The 19681-nt window shown below is 43.2% G+C and overlaps 2 protein-coding genes across 31 annotated transcripts in view; one reads left to right on the forward strand and one right to left on the reverse strand.

Moving 5' to 3' along the window:
• SNX3 (sorting nexin 3) overlaps window positions 1-19681 on the forward strand; it is a 1122685-nt gene that overhangs the window by 809586 nt on the left and 293418 nt on the right. The gene's annotated exons all lie outside the window — the stretch shown is intronic.
• Window positions 11540-19681, reverse strand: part of AFG1L (AFG1 like ATPase) — a 221623-nt gene continuing 213481 nt past the window's right edge. For 2 of the 4 annotated variants that reach the window (XM_050789142.1, XM_050789144.1), the window contains 2 exons: window positions 18885-19009; window positions 11540-17993 (listed from right to left, as the gene is read on the reverse strand). In XM_050789142.1, coding sequence (XP_050645099.1) covers window positions 17957-17993; window positions 18885-19009 — 162 coding nt within the window. In that variant the 3' untranslated portion in view covers window positions 11540-17956. Of the gene's footprint in view, window positions 19010-19681 lie in introns of all 4 variants that reach the window. The other 2 variants (XR_007725281.1, XM_050789143.1) reach the window with 2 other exon arrangements.

Consider the following 19681-nt stretch of genomic DNA (forward strand, 5'->3'; position numbering starts at 1 on the left):
TTTTATTTTATTTTTTGAGGCAAGGACTTGTTCTGTTGCCCAGGCTGGAGTGCAGTGGCACAATCACCGCTCACTGCAGCCTTGACCTCCCAGGCTCAAGGAATCCTCCTACCTCAGCCTCCAGAGCAGCTGGGAATACAGGCACATGCCACCATGCCCAGCTAATTTAAAATATATATATTTTTTGTAGAGATGGAGGTCTCTGTATGTTGTCCAGGCTGGTCTTGAACTCCTGGGCTCGAGTGATCCTCCAGCCTCAGCCTCCCAAAGTACTGAGATTACAGGATTACCGCTGCCCAGCCAAGTCTTCTAATCTATAAATATGGCATGTCTTTCCATTCATTTAGACCTTTCATCATTAGTATTTTGTAGTTTTCAGCATACAAATCATGTACATGTTTTGTTAGATTTGGACCAAAGTACTTTTTCTTTTTCTTTTTTTGGCAATTGTAAATGGTATCATATTTTTAATTTTAGTATCCATGTATTCATTGCCAATATATAGAAACACACTTGACTTTTATATGTCTATCTTGTATCCTATGACTTTGCTGAACTTGTTTATTAGTTTTAGAAACTTTTTGTATATTTTTTTTCAATTTCCTACATAGACAATCATAGCACTTGCAAATAGGGATAGGTTTTTTATCTTCCTTCCTTCCTTCCTTCCTTCCTTCCTTCCTTCCTTCCTTCCTTCCTTCCTTCCTTCCTTCCTTCCTTCCTTTCTGATCTGTTTGCGTTTTCTTGCCTTATTGTACAAGCTAGAACTTCAACTCTATTATACTGTATAAGACTTAAGAGAATAGACATCCTTGCCTTAGTCTGGGTCTTAGATTGGACCAGCCCTGCATCCTGAAATACACTGTTCTTGATTATAGTGTATAATTCTTTTTATATATTGCTGAATTATATTTGCTAATATTTTGCTGAGGATTTTTATATCTACACTAATGAGGGATATTGATCTTTGGATTTATTTTTTCATACTGTCTCTGGTTTGTGTATCATAATGAATTGTATCATAAAATGTTTGTGTATCATAAAATGAATTGAGAAGTGTTACCTCTGAAAGAGACTGCGATTTTCTGAAAGACATTGAGTAGAACTTGGTGTTACTTCTTTTTTGAACATTTGATAGAATTCTCTGGGGAGATCACCTGGGATTGGAGACTTCTTTTTTTGGAAGGTTTTTAGTTAGTAATTTAATTTCCTTAATAGTTATAGGGCTATTCAGATTATCTATTTCCTATTTGGTGTGTTTCAGTGGTTTGTGCTTTTCAAGGAATAAATCCATTTCATTTAAGTTGTGAAATTTATGTGTGTACAGTTCAGTCTTTTTTTATTATCCTTTTGTGTGCAGATGTGGGAGCTTTAAAATAAATAATACCTAATATAATTTTTGGCCACAAATCACATCATGATGCAACATTTTGAGATGCCTATATATTCTCTTTCTAGCAGCAGTCACAGATGTTGTAAGGGCACTTCTTTCTCTTGTTAAAAAACATCACCTGACCAGGCATGGTGGCTCATGCCTGTAATCCCAGCACTTTGGGAGGCTGAGGTGGGTGGATCACTTGAGGTCACGAGTTCAAGACCAGCCTGATCAACATGAAGAAACTCCATCTCTACTAAAAATACAAAGTTAGCTGGGCGTTGTGGCGCATGCCTGTAATCTCAGCTACTCGGGAGGCTGAGGCAGAAGAATCACTTGAACCCGGAAGGCAGAGGTTGCAGTGAGCCAAGATCTGCCACTGCACTCCAGCCTGGGCGACAAGAGCACAAGTCTGTCTCAAAAATAAATAAATAAATAAATAAATAAATAAATAAAATCACCCATATCTTGAAAGTACTAATTTTAAAAATACTTATAGTAGCATACTAGTGAACCACTTCCTATAGGAAAGGTCAGCAAATTTAGGACAATCAAGGTTTTTAAAAATTGTTTTTCAAAGAAAGTGCATAATTCATCTTTAAGTCCAACAATTCATTTATACACTGTCATGAGCAATCCAAAAACCTTTATGTGGTACAAAAGATTGTCATGGCCACCCCTACCCCCACCATTTCATTTACAAAATAATGTAAAGATTCTGCTATAAAGATCTTGTGACTTCTGTAAAAGTTAATGGGAAAGAAAAAAGTTTAAAAAAATTTCTTAAAGTCCTGTCTTTATAAAATTAGTCATGTCCATAACATCCTGTAGCACGTAAACTGTAGTGTGAGGTGACTCACTGCAGGTGAGTGCACAAGTAAGGATGCCATCCTCGAGGCCTCAGCATTACGAATGCCACGTCTCCTTGGGGATGAAAGATGTTAGACCATGGCTGGCTCACAATGGACAGAGAGGTGCTAAGGACCATCCAGATGGCAAAAATGGTAAAACAATTTTTATTTCTAATTTTTCAGATCACTAATACAACAAAATAGAATTTCTTATGCTTTCTTCCTGCTGGGTCCCCGTGGCCGTCAAGTGCTCTGTGGTGTGCCCCTCCTGCCTCAGTCTGGCGACCACGGCCCCACACTGGTACTGTAAGCGTGCTAGCCTTGCCTGCCTGCCCGCCCCCACCACCAGAGATTTCTAAGCTTCTTAAGAGCAACAGCTGTGCCTTGTCCTTCTCATCCCTCCCAAGCACCTAACCCAGGGTGAGCAAAGCTCAGCTGCTCCATGACACTGGCTTCAGGAACTGGCTGTGAACAGCCAATAAGCCCTATAATTTGCAGATGTCCACGCGGACCCAGCGTAGGTGGGACACAGTGAAGAATAAAGCCCAGATCCCATTCCTGAGGCTGCCTGAGGTACTGGGATGAGAGGTGTTTGCAAGACATGCCATACAGTCCAGGGTAGAGAGAAGCAAGAGCTGCTGGAGAAATACTCGCAGAGTGCTGTGGGAGACTGCAGCAAAGACGCTTCCTGCTGGTTCATGCTGCCTAGCACTGAGAAAGGCTTCCTGGAGGAGGTGGCATTCTGCTCAGTGGTATAGGCTTTTGTACTATGGCAGCAAGAGGAAAAGGACTAAGAAAAGGTGATGAGGTGAAGCTTTGGAGATGCCATCAAAGAGGAGCACCCATCGGGGAAAAGTACAGAGGGAGGAGGAAGGGCAAAGACCTCACCAGGTCGCTCTCAAGGACAAACAAAAATCCATAGGTGGTGGCCTGGGATGTGACAGTAGCACTCGCTACAGTATTCCAGATACATTGGGTTTTTGATAATACTTTTTACCCAGCTGGGGAAAAAGGCCATTAGTTGCCAACTCACAGATTTTCTTACTCTTCCTCCCATACCCCAAACACAACCCTGCCTTTCGGCCCTTGCGCTAGCTTCCCTCTGACTAAAATGCTCTGCCCCGAGGGTCACCCAGCTGGGCCCCATGCCCTGCAGGGCTCCACACAGAAGCTATCTCCTCAGAGGCCTTCTCTGACCATCTGATCCCAGGGCGCCCCGGGCACTCTCCAGCCCAGCACCCTTCTGCATTTTTGTCTCAGTCCTAAACACACCCTGATGTTGTCTCATTTATTTTTATGGTGATTTGTTTACTATCTGCCTCCCCCACTCCACCCACCACCTCCACACTCGACTATAAGGGTCAGGGCTGCTGTGATCACTGACCTTAAAAACGGAGTGACCAGCTTCACCCTGGTCCTCTTAAAGTACTTTGTTATAAAGGCTAGTTTGATGAAATGGCCTCACCTGAGAGGACCTCAAAACCACTTAATGGAAAAAGAGAGAGGGGGAGTGAGACAGAAATATAAAAGAGTGGGATTGCTCCAATGAAACTTGATGTGTGAGGTTAGCAGGCAGTTTTAGTTTAATGCCTGTTTCAATCTACTTTGCCTCATTTCTTTAGCTTCAGTTAAAAAAAAAAAAAAAAAAACTTACTGTGCTTCATGTACCTCTCAAAGCTGCCTTAAATTGTCAGAGAACAGTGATCAAACTAATAAATATATTTTAAAAACTTTGGGGATATAACATCAATTATTTGATTTCTCAAACAATTTTATTAGGCCAGACTTGGTGGCTCATGCCTGTCATCCCAGCACTTTGGGAGGCCAAGGCTGGAGGACCACTTGAGCCCAGGAGTTTGAGACCAACCTGGGCAACATAGGAAGACCTGTCTCTACAAAATTAAAAAAAAAAAAAAAAAAAAAAGTAGCCAGCCAGGTGCCACCCTGTAATCCCAGCATTTTGGGAGGCTGAGGCGGGTGGATCACCTCAGGTCAGGAGTTTGAAACCAGCCTGCCTAACATGGTGAAACCCCGTCTCTACTAAATACAAAAAATTAGCCAGGTGTGGTGGTGCATGCCTGTAATCTGAGCTAATTGCGAGGCTGAGACAGGAGAATCATTTGTACCTGGAAGGCGGAGGTTGCAGTGAGCCTAGATGGCACCATTGCACTCCAGCTTGGGCAACAAGAGCAAAACTCCGTCTCAAAAAAAAAAAAAAAAAAAATTAGCCGGACATGGTGGTGTGTGCCTGTAGTCCCAGCTGCTTGAGAGGCTGAGGTGGGAGGATCACTTGAGCCCAGGAGGTTGGACTTGAGTTTGCAACGAGTCATGATCGTGCCACTGTACTCCAGCCTGGGTGACAGAGTAAGACACCCAAAAAAAAAAACAAAACAACAACAACAAAAAAAACCTTCTTTAGGAAAGTTAAATGTTACTCAATGTTGAGTCCTTGTTTCCTAATCTTAGCTAATCATTAGGTTCACTGATGACACTTATTTTAAAAATACAGTTTTTTGGGTCTCTCCAAAGAAGATCCAAGTTCAATAAGTTTGGCATGGGGCTGAATAGTCTGTATCAGCTTCCCAGGTGGTTCTGATGGCTCACTAGGTTTGGGGAACAATGTAGTAAGTCATCCTTAATTATCATCCAGCAAACAGTATCAATGGCAAACTCAACTTGCTTGAGAGCTCAGTAGTGTGAGGAAAATAGTCTTAAAGAAGTGAACGCTTTTGCCGAGAATGTGCTGAGTATAATGTTCTGAAATGTAATATAATGACATATTTGGTCAGATTCTCCTAATAAATGATCATGTCCAGCATGCCGGCACCTTAGGGCGCCCTCTTCAGGAGCCTCTTGGGTGGCTGAGGACCCTCAGTCCTCCCTACCTGATAGGAGGGTCGTACCGGTCACCCTCACTACTTCCAACCGCAGTGACTCAGCCCTTGGAAAAACCAACACCCTGACTTTGTTAATCTTCCAGAGAGCAGGTGAGCACCAAGCCCCTGCAAGAGGCTGCCACACACACACGAGGAGGGACCAGAGTTCAGGCGTCTGAACTTGTGGTCATGGGCCCCTGGAGAATCTATGCAAAATCTCAGTGGATATTTGTGTAGAACTTGGTTAGAGTGGAGATTTCTGAGCATTCATCCTCAGCTTCTTGGTGGAGCCCATGACAACAAAAGGTTAGGGCCTCAGCTTAGAGAATGAGACTAGCTTAGAGAATGAGACTGGTGGTTCACGTCACCAAGCTGCAGATTACCCTCGGCCCTTTGCAGTCTGTCTCACAGGTGAAGGTTTGCACTGGGAGGAGGACCCAAAGCGCACCCTCCATTCGGCTTCATGTAGGCAGAGGGAGCAGAAGGCACACATGCAAACATGAAGGGCCGTGAGTGCTGCGCAGAGAAGACAGAAGGTGGAGGCCGAGCTACCCCAGGCCAGGGTCCAAGAATGGGAATGGAGGAGTGACATCTGGCCATCATCCGTGCCTCTGAGCCCCTGGGCAGGTTCCTCAGGGCTGCCTCTACTCATCTTCCAGATGGAACTGAAATGCCAGCCCGAAGAATGGGAGCCCTGTGACCCAGCATCTCTCTCAGAACAGGAAGGGAGTTTGAGGACAATCATAGATAACAATTGCTGGCTAATGAATGTCTGCGCGGTGCTGGGCGCTATGAGTAATGATCTCTGATGCCCACAGCACCCGGCAAGGTTGGTATTCTTTCCCCCATTTTACAAATGGGGAGATGAAGGTTGAGCAACTTTGGCTAACACGCCAGGTCACACAGCAGGCATTTAACCCAGGTCTGACTCCAGACGAAGCTGGACGAGTGAGGAAGCCAAGCTCCATACTAACGGCTTTGCCCATCATGGAGCTGAGAACCTAGCCAGCCTCTCTTGATCCCATTCCGGACCCTTCTGCCACACATGGAGCTTGGAAAGAATGAACTAACACAGAAAGGAGGTTTGGCTCTGCAGAGGATGTAAATGGGGGCTGAGGTAAACAGCAGGCTGAGGACACCCTCCCCACCCCCACCCCCTGGGGCATAAATTCTAGCCTTGAGGCAGAGTTGAAGGGGACCAAAACTCAGTGGCACAAACTGGGGACAAACCAGAGCCTTGGAGGAGAAAGCCTTCCCCAAACCAAGAGTCAAGGTGGGTCTAGAGAGCACACATAGGCTGCAGATCCAGGTCAGCCTGAATAAGGACGGTGCCCTGGGTCACAGCAGGAAGAGGGACCTGCCCTTAGCTGTCATCAGGTTGCTCTGGGGCCCTCTGACTTATGCTATGACAAGAGCTCTGAGTGCCAATATTCTGCCCGCTCCTTCTCCATCTCCATGAGGGAGTCCCCTCCCAACCACCACAGCAGGTCCTCTCTTCCTTCTTCTTTCTTTCTCTCTTTTTCTTTCTTCTTTCTTTCTCTCTTTCTTCTCTTTCTTTCCTTCCTTCCTTTCCTTCCTTCCTTCCTTCTTTCCTTCCCCTCCCTCCCTTCCTTCCCCCCCTCCCTCCCTCCCTCCCTCCCTCCCTGCCTGCCTTCCTTCCTTCCTTCCTTCCTTCCTTCCTTCCTTCCTTCCTTCCTTCCTTCCTTCCTTTCTCTCTCTCTTCTTTCTTCCTTTTCCTTTCTTTCATTGATAAAGAGTTTCGCTCTGTCACCCAGGCTGGAGTGCAGTGGTGCGATCTCAGCTCACTGCAACTTCTGCCTCCCAGGCTCAAGCGATTCTCCTGCCTCAGCCTCCTGAGTAGCTGGGATTATAGGAGTGCACCACCATGCCCGGCTAATTTTTGTATTTTTTGTAAAGATGGGGTTTTACCATGTTGCCCAGGCTGGACTCTTGAGCTCAGGTGATCCGCCTGCCTTGGCCTCCCCAAGTGCTGGGATTACAGGCTTGAGCTATCACACCTGGCCCCTTCTGTTCCTTATTCCCCACGTGTAACTATGGGCTACAAAGTGGTGATTGTAAGGTGGGAGTTTAGCTCATCCATACATCAGCTGTCTATATTTTGCCCCAAACTTAAAGTTGCTTTGTCATGGTTTGAGCATTATTTTTGTGCTGTTCAGTTTAATTATGTCAGTACCACAAAAGCATAAGCAATTATTTTTAATTCTACAAACTCAATAATCAAGTTGCTCTAATCAATAGAAATCAACTGATACTTCTTTAGCAATTGAATTTAATATTCTGCCTTTTCAGAGTTTGGTTAAAATATGATAGGTTATTAGTGCAAAATGAGGGACACATTTTGATGATAGCAGCAGTTTTTACACTGTGCACCCTGAATTTTGGGTTCTAAAGGGGAATTGTTACGTCTTGAAGGACCAAATTATGTCTAATTTCTCTCTGAACATTCAGAAGAATAACACTCATTATAACTCCCTCTTCTGAATTGCCAGAGCACTTTGTAATTTCTCGTTGTATGGATGACACTCGGCCCTGCACTGGTGCTCTCTCTCAACCCTTTTCATCTCCTGGAGACTAGCGATGGGTTTTGTCATTCTGCATCTCTCCTCCCGAGCACAGTGTTTGTCCCTCGGTCCGTTCTATGCCTTTTACTACATTTCCTGGCTGACTTGAGTGCCCTGGTCTTCCCAGAATACCTGGGCGAGGCTCTTCCTTGACATTTACCACATTATGTCTATGTGTTGTCCCTAAAAGATCACAAGCCTGTCATGGTGAGGGAGTTTGTCTCATTATTCTCAGTGTGCCCAGCTCCTGGCACAGAGTAGACAGCAAGTAAATGATGAATGAATGAATGACTGGTGAATATCTGTACACTTTTTTTTTGACAGAGTCTCACTCCATCACCCAGATTGTAGTGCAGTGACGCGATCTCAGCTCACTGCAGCCTTCACCTCCTGGGTTCAAGCAATTCTCGTGCCTCAGCCTCCTGAGTAGCTGAGATTACAGATGGTGTGCCACCATGCCCAGCTAATTTTTGTATTTTGAGACAGGGTTTTACCATGTCGGCGAGGCTGGTCTTGAACTCCTGGCCTCAAGTGATCCACCCGCCTCGGCCTCCCAAATTGCTGGGATTACAGGCATGAGCCACCACGCCCAGCCCTGTACACTATTTTTAATAGCTTGATTCACATACCATAAAATCCAACCAGGTAAGGCACACAGTTCAGCGATTTTTAGTGTAGTCACAGAGTTTTGCGATCACCACTACAATCTAATTTCAGATGTTTTCATTATCCCTAAAAGAAATCTTGTACCCATTAGCAATTATTCCTCATTCCTGCCCTCACCCCCAGGCCCTACTCTTTATCGCTACAGATTTGCCTACTTGACATATCACACACATGGAGCCATATATATGTGTGCCCATCATGATTGGCTTCTTTCACTTAGAATAATATTTTCAAGGTCCATCCTTGTAGCAGCACGTATCAGGACTTCATTTTCATTGCTGGATACTACTACTTTATATGTAATGCCACATCATGTTTATCCATTCACCAGGTAGTGGACATTTGGGTTTTCACTTTGGGGCTAATATAATAATCTTTTGCAAACATTCATGCACAAGTTTTTGTGCGGATATATATTTTTATTTCTCTTAGGTATCTAGGAATAGAATTGCTAGATGCTTAATATTTTGAGGAGCTGCCAAACTGTTTCCCAAAGCTACACCATTTTACATTTTCATCAGCAGCATATGAGGGTTCCAATTTCTTCACATCCTTGCCAGCCTTTTTTATTCTCCATCTCTTTGATTCTAACCATCCTAGTAGTGTAAAGTGGTGTCTCACAGTGATTTTGATTTGCATTTCCCTAATGAGTCATGATACTGAGCATCTTTTCGTGTGCTTACGGGCCATCTGTATACACCGTTTGATCAAATTATATATCATCAGAGCTTCACAGAAATAAAGGTCTTAGATGAGGCCCAAAGAGTAACATTGACTTACCCACAGTTATGTGCATGAGGTTTTATACGGTTAGTAGCAGTACAGGATCTCAGATACACTCCTGACTCCTAGTGGTGCTCTGTTCTTCCTGCCTGCCCCTTCTCTCAGGATGCCTCTGGATCGCCACCTGCTGGAGGAATGAAATGGCTGGATTCCTTTTGGGTCGGGGTAAGCATGTGCCTTGGCACTGCTTGATTTTATACCCTGCCTATTCTTCTTTGGTTAGATTATTTCAGCTCTGAAAATGGTTTTCTCTGGATGCAGACTTCATATGTGAATAAATGTTTTTTATAACTTGCATCTGCTTAGAGTTTTAAACAACTGATGGCTCAAGTCCAAGCCCTGAAGAATTGCAAGCAGCTTTCTTGCCCACTTGAGTATCAAAGTCGGGTTTAAAGTCATCGGATACATTTAAACCTTTCCACCTAATATTTTCACTGTGACCCAAAAAACACAAAACCCAAGTAAAAAAGTATTGGAAGTGAAGGGATGCAGGGGGATTCTTGGGGGCAGTTATAGCACATGTGTGAATGTTGAGGTTTGGGGCAATAGAGAGTTGTGTTGCTATTGCTAAGCCCTCTAGAGACAAGCCACGTGGGTCTGGAGATGAAGCCAAGGAGAGCAGCCATTCTTAGTGTCAGTTCCCAAGGAAGGGTCAGGTTCTCAGACAAGAAACAGACCCTGAAGGGGCTGGCCGGCCAGCCGGCTGGTGTATAGTCAAGACAAGCTGGATTATGCTGCCATAACTAATAACACCAAAGGTCTCCATGGTTTATTAGAATGTAATTTATTTTTATTTTTTCCCTTATTTCTCCAAGGAAAAACAGAATGTAATTTTATTTCTTGCTCACACAGCATTTGCCATGGGTGGTTTGGTATTTCCATGTGGAGGCTCAGCCTTCCAGGCTATTTTATCTTGGGTGTCTCTGTCTCAACATGGTATTTCCAGGTTTTCCATGCAAAAGAAAAGAGATCTAGAAGCTCTCAAGCCAGCTAGTAAGTGCTTCACCTTGGAAATGACACATACGTCACAGCACTTCCACTCACTGCCAACTAACTGCTCAGAAGTAGTCCCATGGCCTTGCCTAACTGCCACGGGGCCAGAAAGTGTGAGCCGCTGTGTGCTTAGAAAGAGAGAGCTGGTTATGGGCAAGTTCTAGCGGTGACTGTCATGCTGCAGAAGAGGCTTCTTTTTGGATTCTGCCCTTTCCAGGAAGCACTCAGAGGTATATGTGTGTCTATGAGTATCGTCTTGTGGAGGGGGATAGAAGAGGTGTCTGGAATCTGGAGGGGGAGCTGGAACAAAGTGGAGATTCATGCTGAAGATGATCACATTAAATTTGATTAGCCATATCATCTCGATTCCAGGTATTTTCTGAATTTATTATCTATATCCCCAAAAAAAAAAAAAAATATATATATATATATTTGAGAGTTTCACTCTGTTGCCCAAGCTGGAGTGCAATGGCGCAGTCTCGGCTCACTACAACCTCTGCCTCTTGAGTTTAAGTGATTCTCCTGCCTTAGCCTCCTGAGAAGCTGGGATTATAGGGACGCACCATCATGCCTGGCTAATTTTCTTTCTTTTTTTTTTTTTTTGAGACGGAGTCTCGCTCTGTCGCCGGGGCTGGAGCGCAGTGGCCGGATCTCAGCTCACTGCAAGCTCCGCCTCCCGGGTTTACGCCATTCTCCTGCCTCAGCCTCCTGTGTAGCTGGGACTACAGGCGCCCGCCACCTCGCCCGGCTAGTTTTTTGTATTTTTTTAGTAGAGACGGGGTTTCACCGTGTCCGCCAGGATGGTCTCGATCTCCTGACCTCGTGATCTGCCCGTCTCGGCCTCCCAAAGTGCTGGGATTACAGGCTTGAGCCACCGCGCCCAGCCATGCCTGGCTAATTTTCATGTTTTTTGTGGAGATGGGGTTTCACCATGTTGGCCAGGCTGGTCTTGAACCCCTTACCTCAAGCGATCCACCTGCCTCAGCCTCCCAAAGTGCTGGGATTACACGTGTGAGACACTGTACCTGGCCTGTATCCCCCAAATATTAATGAAGTCTTTCTCTTCGCTGAGAGTTGGAAAACTGAACAGGTGTGGCTCATGCTAGCCTGGTAGACTACGGAGAAGGTGATCTTAGGGGCAAGGGGGAGCCACATGTTCCAGATGAGGTTAGCCAGTTTTAGAGATTCAAGCTTTAATTTTGATTTAAATTGCTGACTTTTCTTTAAGGAGCAATATAATCAACATATAAATTCTCCTATTCAAATAATCACTTTTTTTCTTTTTCCTTTTTCTTTCTTTTCACTCCTGGCTTCAAGTGATCCCCCCACCTTGGCCTCCCAAAGTGTTGGGATTACAGGCATGAGCCACTGTGCCTGGACAAAATAATGACTTTTTTTTTCTTTCTTTTAAAGAAAGCTTTAAACTTCATCATGTCCCACAGAGCATCTAGCAGAGTGCCTTGTCATAAGAAGCACTTGACAGTGTTTATTCAATAAATTAAAGAGTGAATCAGTGAAATGAGAACTGTCTACTGCATTCCCAAAGGCCAGCTTGTCCTAGGACTCTCTGGAGTCTTATCCCCAGCCCCCAGGTGGATAATGAGGACTGGGAGACTCCAGAACTGATCCCATCACTGTAGAAACACTCAGGACAGGCTGAAAGTCCTGGGATCACCTTTGCTTAACCTGCTCTTGTCTTCAGATTGTTGGGTTTGCCATTCATTCCAATAACTAACCATTCTCCAAGTCCTGCCCTGCACTGATACTTATCTTGGACCCCTTCTGCAACATGTAACATGATTCCAATGTTTATCCTTTCTTTTCTGTTCCCAACATCACTGGCTCTTGTTGACTGCCAGTGGCAAAGTATTAGAGTACTGCAGCTGTGTGAGTGCCTGAGACAGTATCATTGCAAAAAGTGTACCATTGCAAGAAGATATTTCAGTGTGGAGGATTGGGTTGAGTACTATTTGAGACACACTGAGTTTAAGCAGCATTCAAGAGGAGAGATCCAGCAGGCAATTGGAAGTACAGAACAGGAGACTAGTGGATTCAGGGATGGGAAGACACACTTGAGAATAACTGGCATCAGCTGGTATTTGTTGCTATGGACATCAAGAAAAGAGTGTGAAAAAGACGTTATGTGTGAAAGGACTTTGTATAATATTGGGTGTTGTTTTTTATAATTAGCATTTTTATGTGGATCCAAGAAAGAACTTAGATGGTGAGAAAAGGAAAAGGAACCAGAAGCTTTCAGAGAAGGAAGAGCTGAGACACAGGAGGAGAAGCTAGAGAAGAGAGTTGCAAGGTTGGGGCTGGGCTGGCAAAGTGCTTAGGGCTCAGAGCAGCAGGCAACAATGAGGATGAAGTGAGGCAGTGGCTAGGAGGTCTCAATGGGTAGACTGGCTACCATCTTCTCCTATATTCAAATTCCCATCTAGCTTGGCCCCACCCTTCCCATGCTTAGGACCCTCTCTCCACTCCAGTTGCCAATACCAGCTCTTACCAGTGGGCTCCAGTGGGCACATGGGAATCCTTCATCCCATTAGCAATAAACTCAGCCTTGTCCCAGTGTGGTCCAGGGACCCTTGAGGGACCTGTGACTCTTGGTGAGTCCATGAGGTGAAAGTCATTTTCCATAAAACCACTAAGACATTATTTACCTTTCTCTCTCATTCTCCCACATGCACACAGTTGATTTTTTCAGGAGCTACATGATGTGTGATATTCCAACAGATTGAATGCAAAGGCAGGTATGAGAATCTGGCTGTATTTTACTAACCCAGACATTGGCAACAATTTAAAACAATGCCACTTTTCTCACTAACTTGTTTCTTGTTTTGGAAAATGCTGTTACTTTTCATAATGCTATTTAGGTAATATTTTGTATGCTTATTGTTATTTTTAAATGAATTAAATATCTAACAATTTCTCTGTTTGATTTCTGATACTGGTGATTATACATCCCACCCACATAAAAGCTCTTTGGGGTCTGCAAGCATTTTGAAAGTGGAAAGTAGGGCCAGATGTGGTGGTTCATGCTTATAATTCCAGCACTTTGGGAGGCTGAGGCAGGAGGATCACTTGAGCCCAGGAGTTTGAGACCAGCCCTGGCAACATAGCCAGAGCCCATCTGTGTTTTTTAAAAAAATTTAAAAATTAGCTGAGCATGGTGGTGCACACCTGTAGTCCCAGCTACTTGGGAGGCTGAGGTGGGAGGATCACTTGAGCCAGGGAAGTCAAGGCTGCAGTGAGCCATGATTGTGCCACTGCACTCCACGGTCTCAAAGTAAATAAATAAATGAATAGACAGAGAGAGAGAGAGTCCTGAGATTGAAATGTTTGATAGCCACAATGGAATTCCTTATTTTCTTCAAGCTCTAACCCCTTCTCTAAGAACAATATCTCCTTTCCCAGAATTATTGTGAAGATTAAATATTTCAGTTTGCCAGCCACTGTGATTCCAATTATTTGCTATCACATATGGGGCTGTGCAAAACAACACCCCTGTGCATGCCCCGACACCCACATCTTTCCTGTTCCAGCCTCAAGACCACGATGACTTTAGAATGGGGGCTACTATTACTACTACTACCAGGAGGGCTGCAGAGCACAGGGTTGGGATCCAAAAGACATGTGCTTACTCGATATGCTTGTGAAACCACTTACCCCCCCCGAGTGCCCCGGTTTCCTCATGGGTAGTAGGATAATCACATCTCCTCGCAGAATTTGCTGTGGACGACGGATATGGTAGGAGCAAACGATCCTTCCGCCTTGGCCTCCTAAAGTGCTTTGTAAACTAGGAAGTGCTGCATGGTTACCTATTTTGACGTTATTAGTGTGGGTGGAGAAGAAAGGCAGAGGAGCGCAGGTCTCCAGGGAGGAGAGGGGTGGGCTCTGGGAGGTACCTTTGTGTGTGCCAGTGTGCTGATGACCTGGGCTCCAGGAATCACAGCAACAGCCTCTACTCCCTGGAAAGTGCCGTGGTCTCTGCATCAGGCGCCCAGAGTCAGGACCCAGCTGCAGGCAGGGCTGTCTGTGCTTACCGGCTGTGTAGTCATAGGCAAGAGCTCCACGGCCTGCCTGATTGGCGGTGATCAACCCTGCTGCACCTTAGAATCTTACGAGGAACATTAACAAGTGCTGATGCTGGGGCCACACATCTGACTCACCACACCTGACCCTGGAGGTGGACCTAGGCCTAGGAATGTGTAGCATTGAGAACCACTGGACTTTTTTTTCCTGTCAGTTTATCCTACTGACCACAAGATGGTGCCCTATTTCTGGGAAATCTTTGATGTTCACCAAACAACAATTAATTTCTGTATTAATCCTGAAAACATGGATTTGAATTTAACAACCTTCTCCAGCATCTCATTAAGCCAGACCCACGTGCTCTTGGTGTCTAGCCATTTAATAAGTATCTTTTCCCTTCTGTTAGAAACCAGTGGTTGGAATGTGTCTTCTGTTTTGCGTTCCTCAAAAGGCTATAACACAAAGTAGAAAGTAGGATTTATGATCATAATCATTAGTATCAATGACAACTGATGTTCGTTTAATTGTTTAATCCTTTGCCATTTGCAAAGCGCTTTTCACCAACAATCCTCATAGTAACTCTATGAAATGGGCATTATGATTCCCATTTATAAGATGACACAACTGAGGCTCAGAGCACTATCTTGGTTGAGGTCACAAAACAATAATGAGCAGAACTGAATTTTCCAATGCTGGATCTCGAGCCCTTCCCACTGCATCATTAGAGACAAGCAATCAACCACCAGGAACCCAGAAAGTACAGCCCTGAGATAGGAAAATTCTCAGCACAACATCCGGAAAGCCCCTTAGGCAAGCAGGCAAGACAGACTGATGGCTCCATGCAGCACAGATGAAAGGCTGGCGGACCGGCATGTTTGACTGGACCGAGTGACCAGCGTGGGTAACAGATGTGAGGGTCCTAGTGAGCTGCTGGACTGAGTCAGTAGACACTCGACAAGAGGGCAGATTTTAACATTTGTAATTTTCTATTCCAGAAAAATGAACTGCTATATGCCAATAGGGAACATTCATCTTAATTCTGACTGTATAAGAAGTTATAAACTCATTTCCAAAGAAAATCCTTTCCTACCAGCAAGTGACGTCTTTTGAGATTAGTAAATCTAATAAAGGTAACTTACAGACTTGCTGCAAGACAGATTCCCGTAACTGAACAGGAACCCAAATGTCAGGGACCCAGGCGCCCAATCCTTCTGCGTGTTTTTAATCTCAGATAAAGCAGCCATCAAGTGTAGGTTCCAGTTACGTGGACCAGCAATACTGTTTTCAGGACAGAGGCAATGAAATGGAAAATGTAATATGTTAGCACTTCGCTAATTTTATTGACTTCAGCGTATATTTTAGCAATTCAGGATTCTGCTTTAGCTGTGTTCCGTGTCTCAGCTTCCCTGTCTATCAAATGATTATAATGGCACCTATCTCATAAGACTGTTACATGGATCAAAAGAGTTTATAAAGCACATAGAACCATGTCCAGGACACAGAAAACATGATGTGTTTCTTAAATAAATAAATGGATATAAGCACATCCACTTATCTTACAAGTGAAATTTTAATTTTTTTCAATATTCCAACTAATTTTAAAATTATGTTATTTGCACACTTGTAAGTACAGGAAATATATATACATTAAGAAGATAAAAGTATTGCCTTATTATTAAATTTTGAAGTCCCACTGAAAAGGCATAAATTTGATTAAAATAATGCTACAGTCTTTTCGGCTTCAGAAATAGGTTAAAATTACTTAAGTCCATCCTGTTTTTCATCTCAGGATTAGTGATATCAGCAAATAAGCTCATACACTGCGTAAAGAAATATGAGAAGTGATAAGATTTTTCTTTTTCTTCTCTAAGAAAAGCTTTCCTTTTTCTCCGCTTGACCTCTGTTAAGTCTGGGAACCAGTGATCAGTTTGGAGAGCACCCTTGGCACATGGTGTTTTCTCCTGACTCTAAAGACATCCCCCGTCTGTGTTTTGAATTGAATGGGAGCTTTCCACAGCACTACTCAGCTCAAACCTCCATCTCAAAGTATACATTTAAAGCATTTCAAAAAAAGAGCATTTGCTGAGAGACTTCTAGGGAGAAAGACTGGAATGCTGAGAATGTAATAGGGGCAGGGCTTGGAAGAAAGACAAATTGAAATGTTGCTCTCCAATCTAGGGGTTGCGTTTCATGTTGGCATTACTTTTCTTTTAGTAGAGCTACCACACTGTTTCCTAGTGATGGCTATTCTTGAAGACTTGGGTTTTTTTTCTTGCGTGCTATTTTATGAAATAAACTTTGTAGATTTCCAGCCACCATGGAACTCCTTCCTCCCCTCCAGAGATCCAGCCAAAGCCTTCTAGCCCCACTTTCTGCATAAACCCCTCTCCCAGCTCAAAGAGCCTCTTCCACTGTAGCCAGTCCCACCAGGCCCCTGGAGCTGGGGAAGAAGATTGCAGACTGGGGACACAGAAGTGGACACATGCTCCAGTTACTTAGGTGGAGACTGAGCTACAGTTTTTCCCTCAGGGTTTAAGTTCTTTTGTACCAAAATGACATTATAGGGAAGCTACACTGAGAATTACATAGGCTCCTACACATTGGGACAGCACCCCAACTAACATTACATGATTGTTTCTATGGAAAAATGAAACTTTATTCCCAATATCTGCCCTCAAATGAACTTTTTAACATAACAGTTATAAAAGTTATAAAAGTATGTAGAAGAGGAGGACTCTTATACATACACTCACACTCAGGGACAGTTCTGTCTATCGGTCATACTGTCCATCTATCTATCTATCCATTCACATTATTTTTTAAAAAATTAAGGTACAGAATAATTACCAAAGGAATGGGAAAAGTAAAAAGCTAACATCTAAAGAATAAAGTTAAACATTTTATATTTACTGAGTTCAAATCAATGGTTCTGTTGTAAATTTATCTTCACCTTCATTCACCGAGTTAAATCAATCAATTTTTAAAACAATCTCTCTTTTTTTTTTTAAATAGTAAGAGACAGTGTGGTATAAAATATAGTACATGAGTTTTGTAGTTGTAAACTGTAAATCTCAGGTCAAGCTACTTAACTTTCCCAAGCCTCAGTTTTCTTATCTTTAAACAGGGATTATAATATTCACTTTCTAAGACTATTTTTTTTTAACTGAGCTAATGTAAATATGTAGCATTAAATCTGGCACAAAGTGGTTATTTCCCATCTTTCTTCCCTATTACTTAACCTCTTTGAAATTACTGTGCTTCACTTCAATAAAAATATCTTTAAACCACATTTCGTTGACAGAAGGCTTGATTTAAATAAACTCTTCTCTCGGCTTGGGTACTCATCCATCTATCTGCTTGCCTTAATTAGGTTAATGTCTAAAAGAGACTACTGTGATGGCTTATTGACTAACAAATTAAATAGGGCCATGCCATGCCACACTACACCTGCCAGGAGATGGCTGGAGTGGCCAAGATATAAAAATAAAAAATAAATAATAAATAATAAATCAAATAGGTTCAAAGAGCTTACTTATGTTGACCACTGTAATCATTGAACTGACTTACCTCTGCCTTACCTTCCCCTAAATGCTTAATTTTCACTAGATTTTGTGGATTTTATGTTTTTTCTTTTTTTTTCACACTCATCCACAGCCGAAGATCCACTTTGTGACAATAGTTAGTAAAGCCAGGTTTTACTCAAAGATGCAAAAAATGAGCTCAGTGAAGGACAAATCAGATTTCCTTTGAAGCAGGCTTGTCAGGCGTTCTTTCCTATTTCCTATTAGGTCCATCTCATGGCGGAGTCGGCAGCAAGGGCGGGGGCAGCATGCTGCAAGGAGAGCAAGTGTCTACGGACAGTGGGAAGGAGCCTGCTGTCCACTGGGGTCCAGCCAGCCCCATGTGAGTGGAAGTCTCCTCTGCTGACGGAGTGCCTACAACTCTGACACCCACCCCCCCGCCCACACTCTCTCACTGGTCCCCATTCCTGGTTGCAGAGTTGGTAGTTCTGCCTGCAGATCTGCCTGTTGGCTGGAATTTGACACTTGCTCCTTAATTGATCTCATTATAATTCTCAATTTTTTTTTTTTAGAAGACTCTGTGACCACTTGAGATCAAGTCCTGCCTACTAAGCTTGATCTCAGGATTAAAAACATATTTTTTTATTATGTAGAAATCTGAAGGCCTAGGACATTTACTATAATTCATAACCAAAAAAAAAAAAACAAAAAAAAAACACATATAAGCCCATATTCTAAAATATTATCCCTTTTAGTTTATATCAGATTGGAAAACTGTCTTTGTTTTGAATTCAAACATAAGGCATTTCTCCCGTTATAAAAGATGGATTTCTAACGTGCCACCACCATGCAGCCAAAGCTTGAAGGCGTCCAGACATCTTGCATTTACTTGTGCATTCAAGGTTCATTCAGGTGGTTTAATGTGAAGCTAAAATGTCTGGTCTTACATTCATCTTCAGGAATGATGATTTTAATTTCATGGTACAGAAATAAGGCCAAATAAGAAAAAGTAGACCTAAAAATGTTAAGTGTTTAACTTACTAATCCACTAGATCTTTGACAGCAATTTTAGATTAAAATGGTCCAGAGGACAAAGTGCATAATTAATGATGAGAAAATGATTCCTTCAAGTCCCACAATAAGGAGTTCTGCCTGCGTTAACCATTTGTCTAGAGTTTTATTTATGTGAAAGTGACAGTTACTTCTTGGTTCTGTCTCCTTCGTTCCAGTACTGTTCAGTCTGCATTTCTGTGAGTCGGGAAATCGTGCGCTGAAATGCAAAGATTTCCTCTTCTCCAGTAAACATGGAGAGTCCTTCTGCTGAATCCTGGTTATAAAACAAACAAATTAAATTAAAGCTATCACAAATGAAAATCTACAGAACCTAAGCATAGGTTTAAGAAAACTTTTTAGGCTTACCGGTTTAGATTATGCCTTTTTTTAATAACTTTTTTTTTCATATACAATCCCTTAAATGAGACTAGAGAGTCAACCAATTTAAACTGCTAGGCAGTAAACACATCAAATTATCAGAGAGAAAACTTAAAAGGGAAAACTTTCTCCAGAAGTGTACATCAGAAATAAGTAATGTTAAACAAAACAAAACAAAAAAAACGGTAGTTCCGAGAAGCTAGAAAGAGGCTGGTGTAGGCCTCCAGACAGGGTCCCATTGCCTAATGGGGAGGCCCTAAGGACAAACCTCTGGAGAGCCTTTTCCAATCCAACCAATGACTAAAGGAGAGCAAATGCGAATGAACAGTGGGTCTGGGTTCTGGAGAATGTGCCTGAGATCTAAAAGCCAGGGCTGAAAGCCAGGGCTGTTGTTAGTCTTCAGCTGCTGGGACAATTGATCCCACCATCTAGGACCAAGTTGGGAAGCCCTGTCTCTGTGAGGCTAGTAACCCCATCTCTGTAAGGCTGGTAACCCCAGACTAGTGACACCAACACAGACTCGTGGCCACTAAGTGGGCTTGGAATTTTTCTCTTTCCTTAGAGGTTT

The sequence above is a fragment of the Macaca thibetana genome, chromosome 4 (assembly GCF_024542745.1).
Source record: "Macaca thibetana thibetana isolate TM-01 chromosome 4, ASM2454274v1, whole genome shotgun sequence".
Lineage (NCBI taxonomy): Eukaryota > Metazoa > Chordata > Mammalia > Primates > Cercopithecidae > Macaca > Macaca thibetana.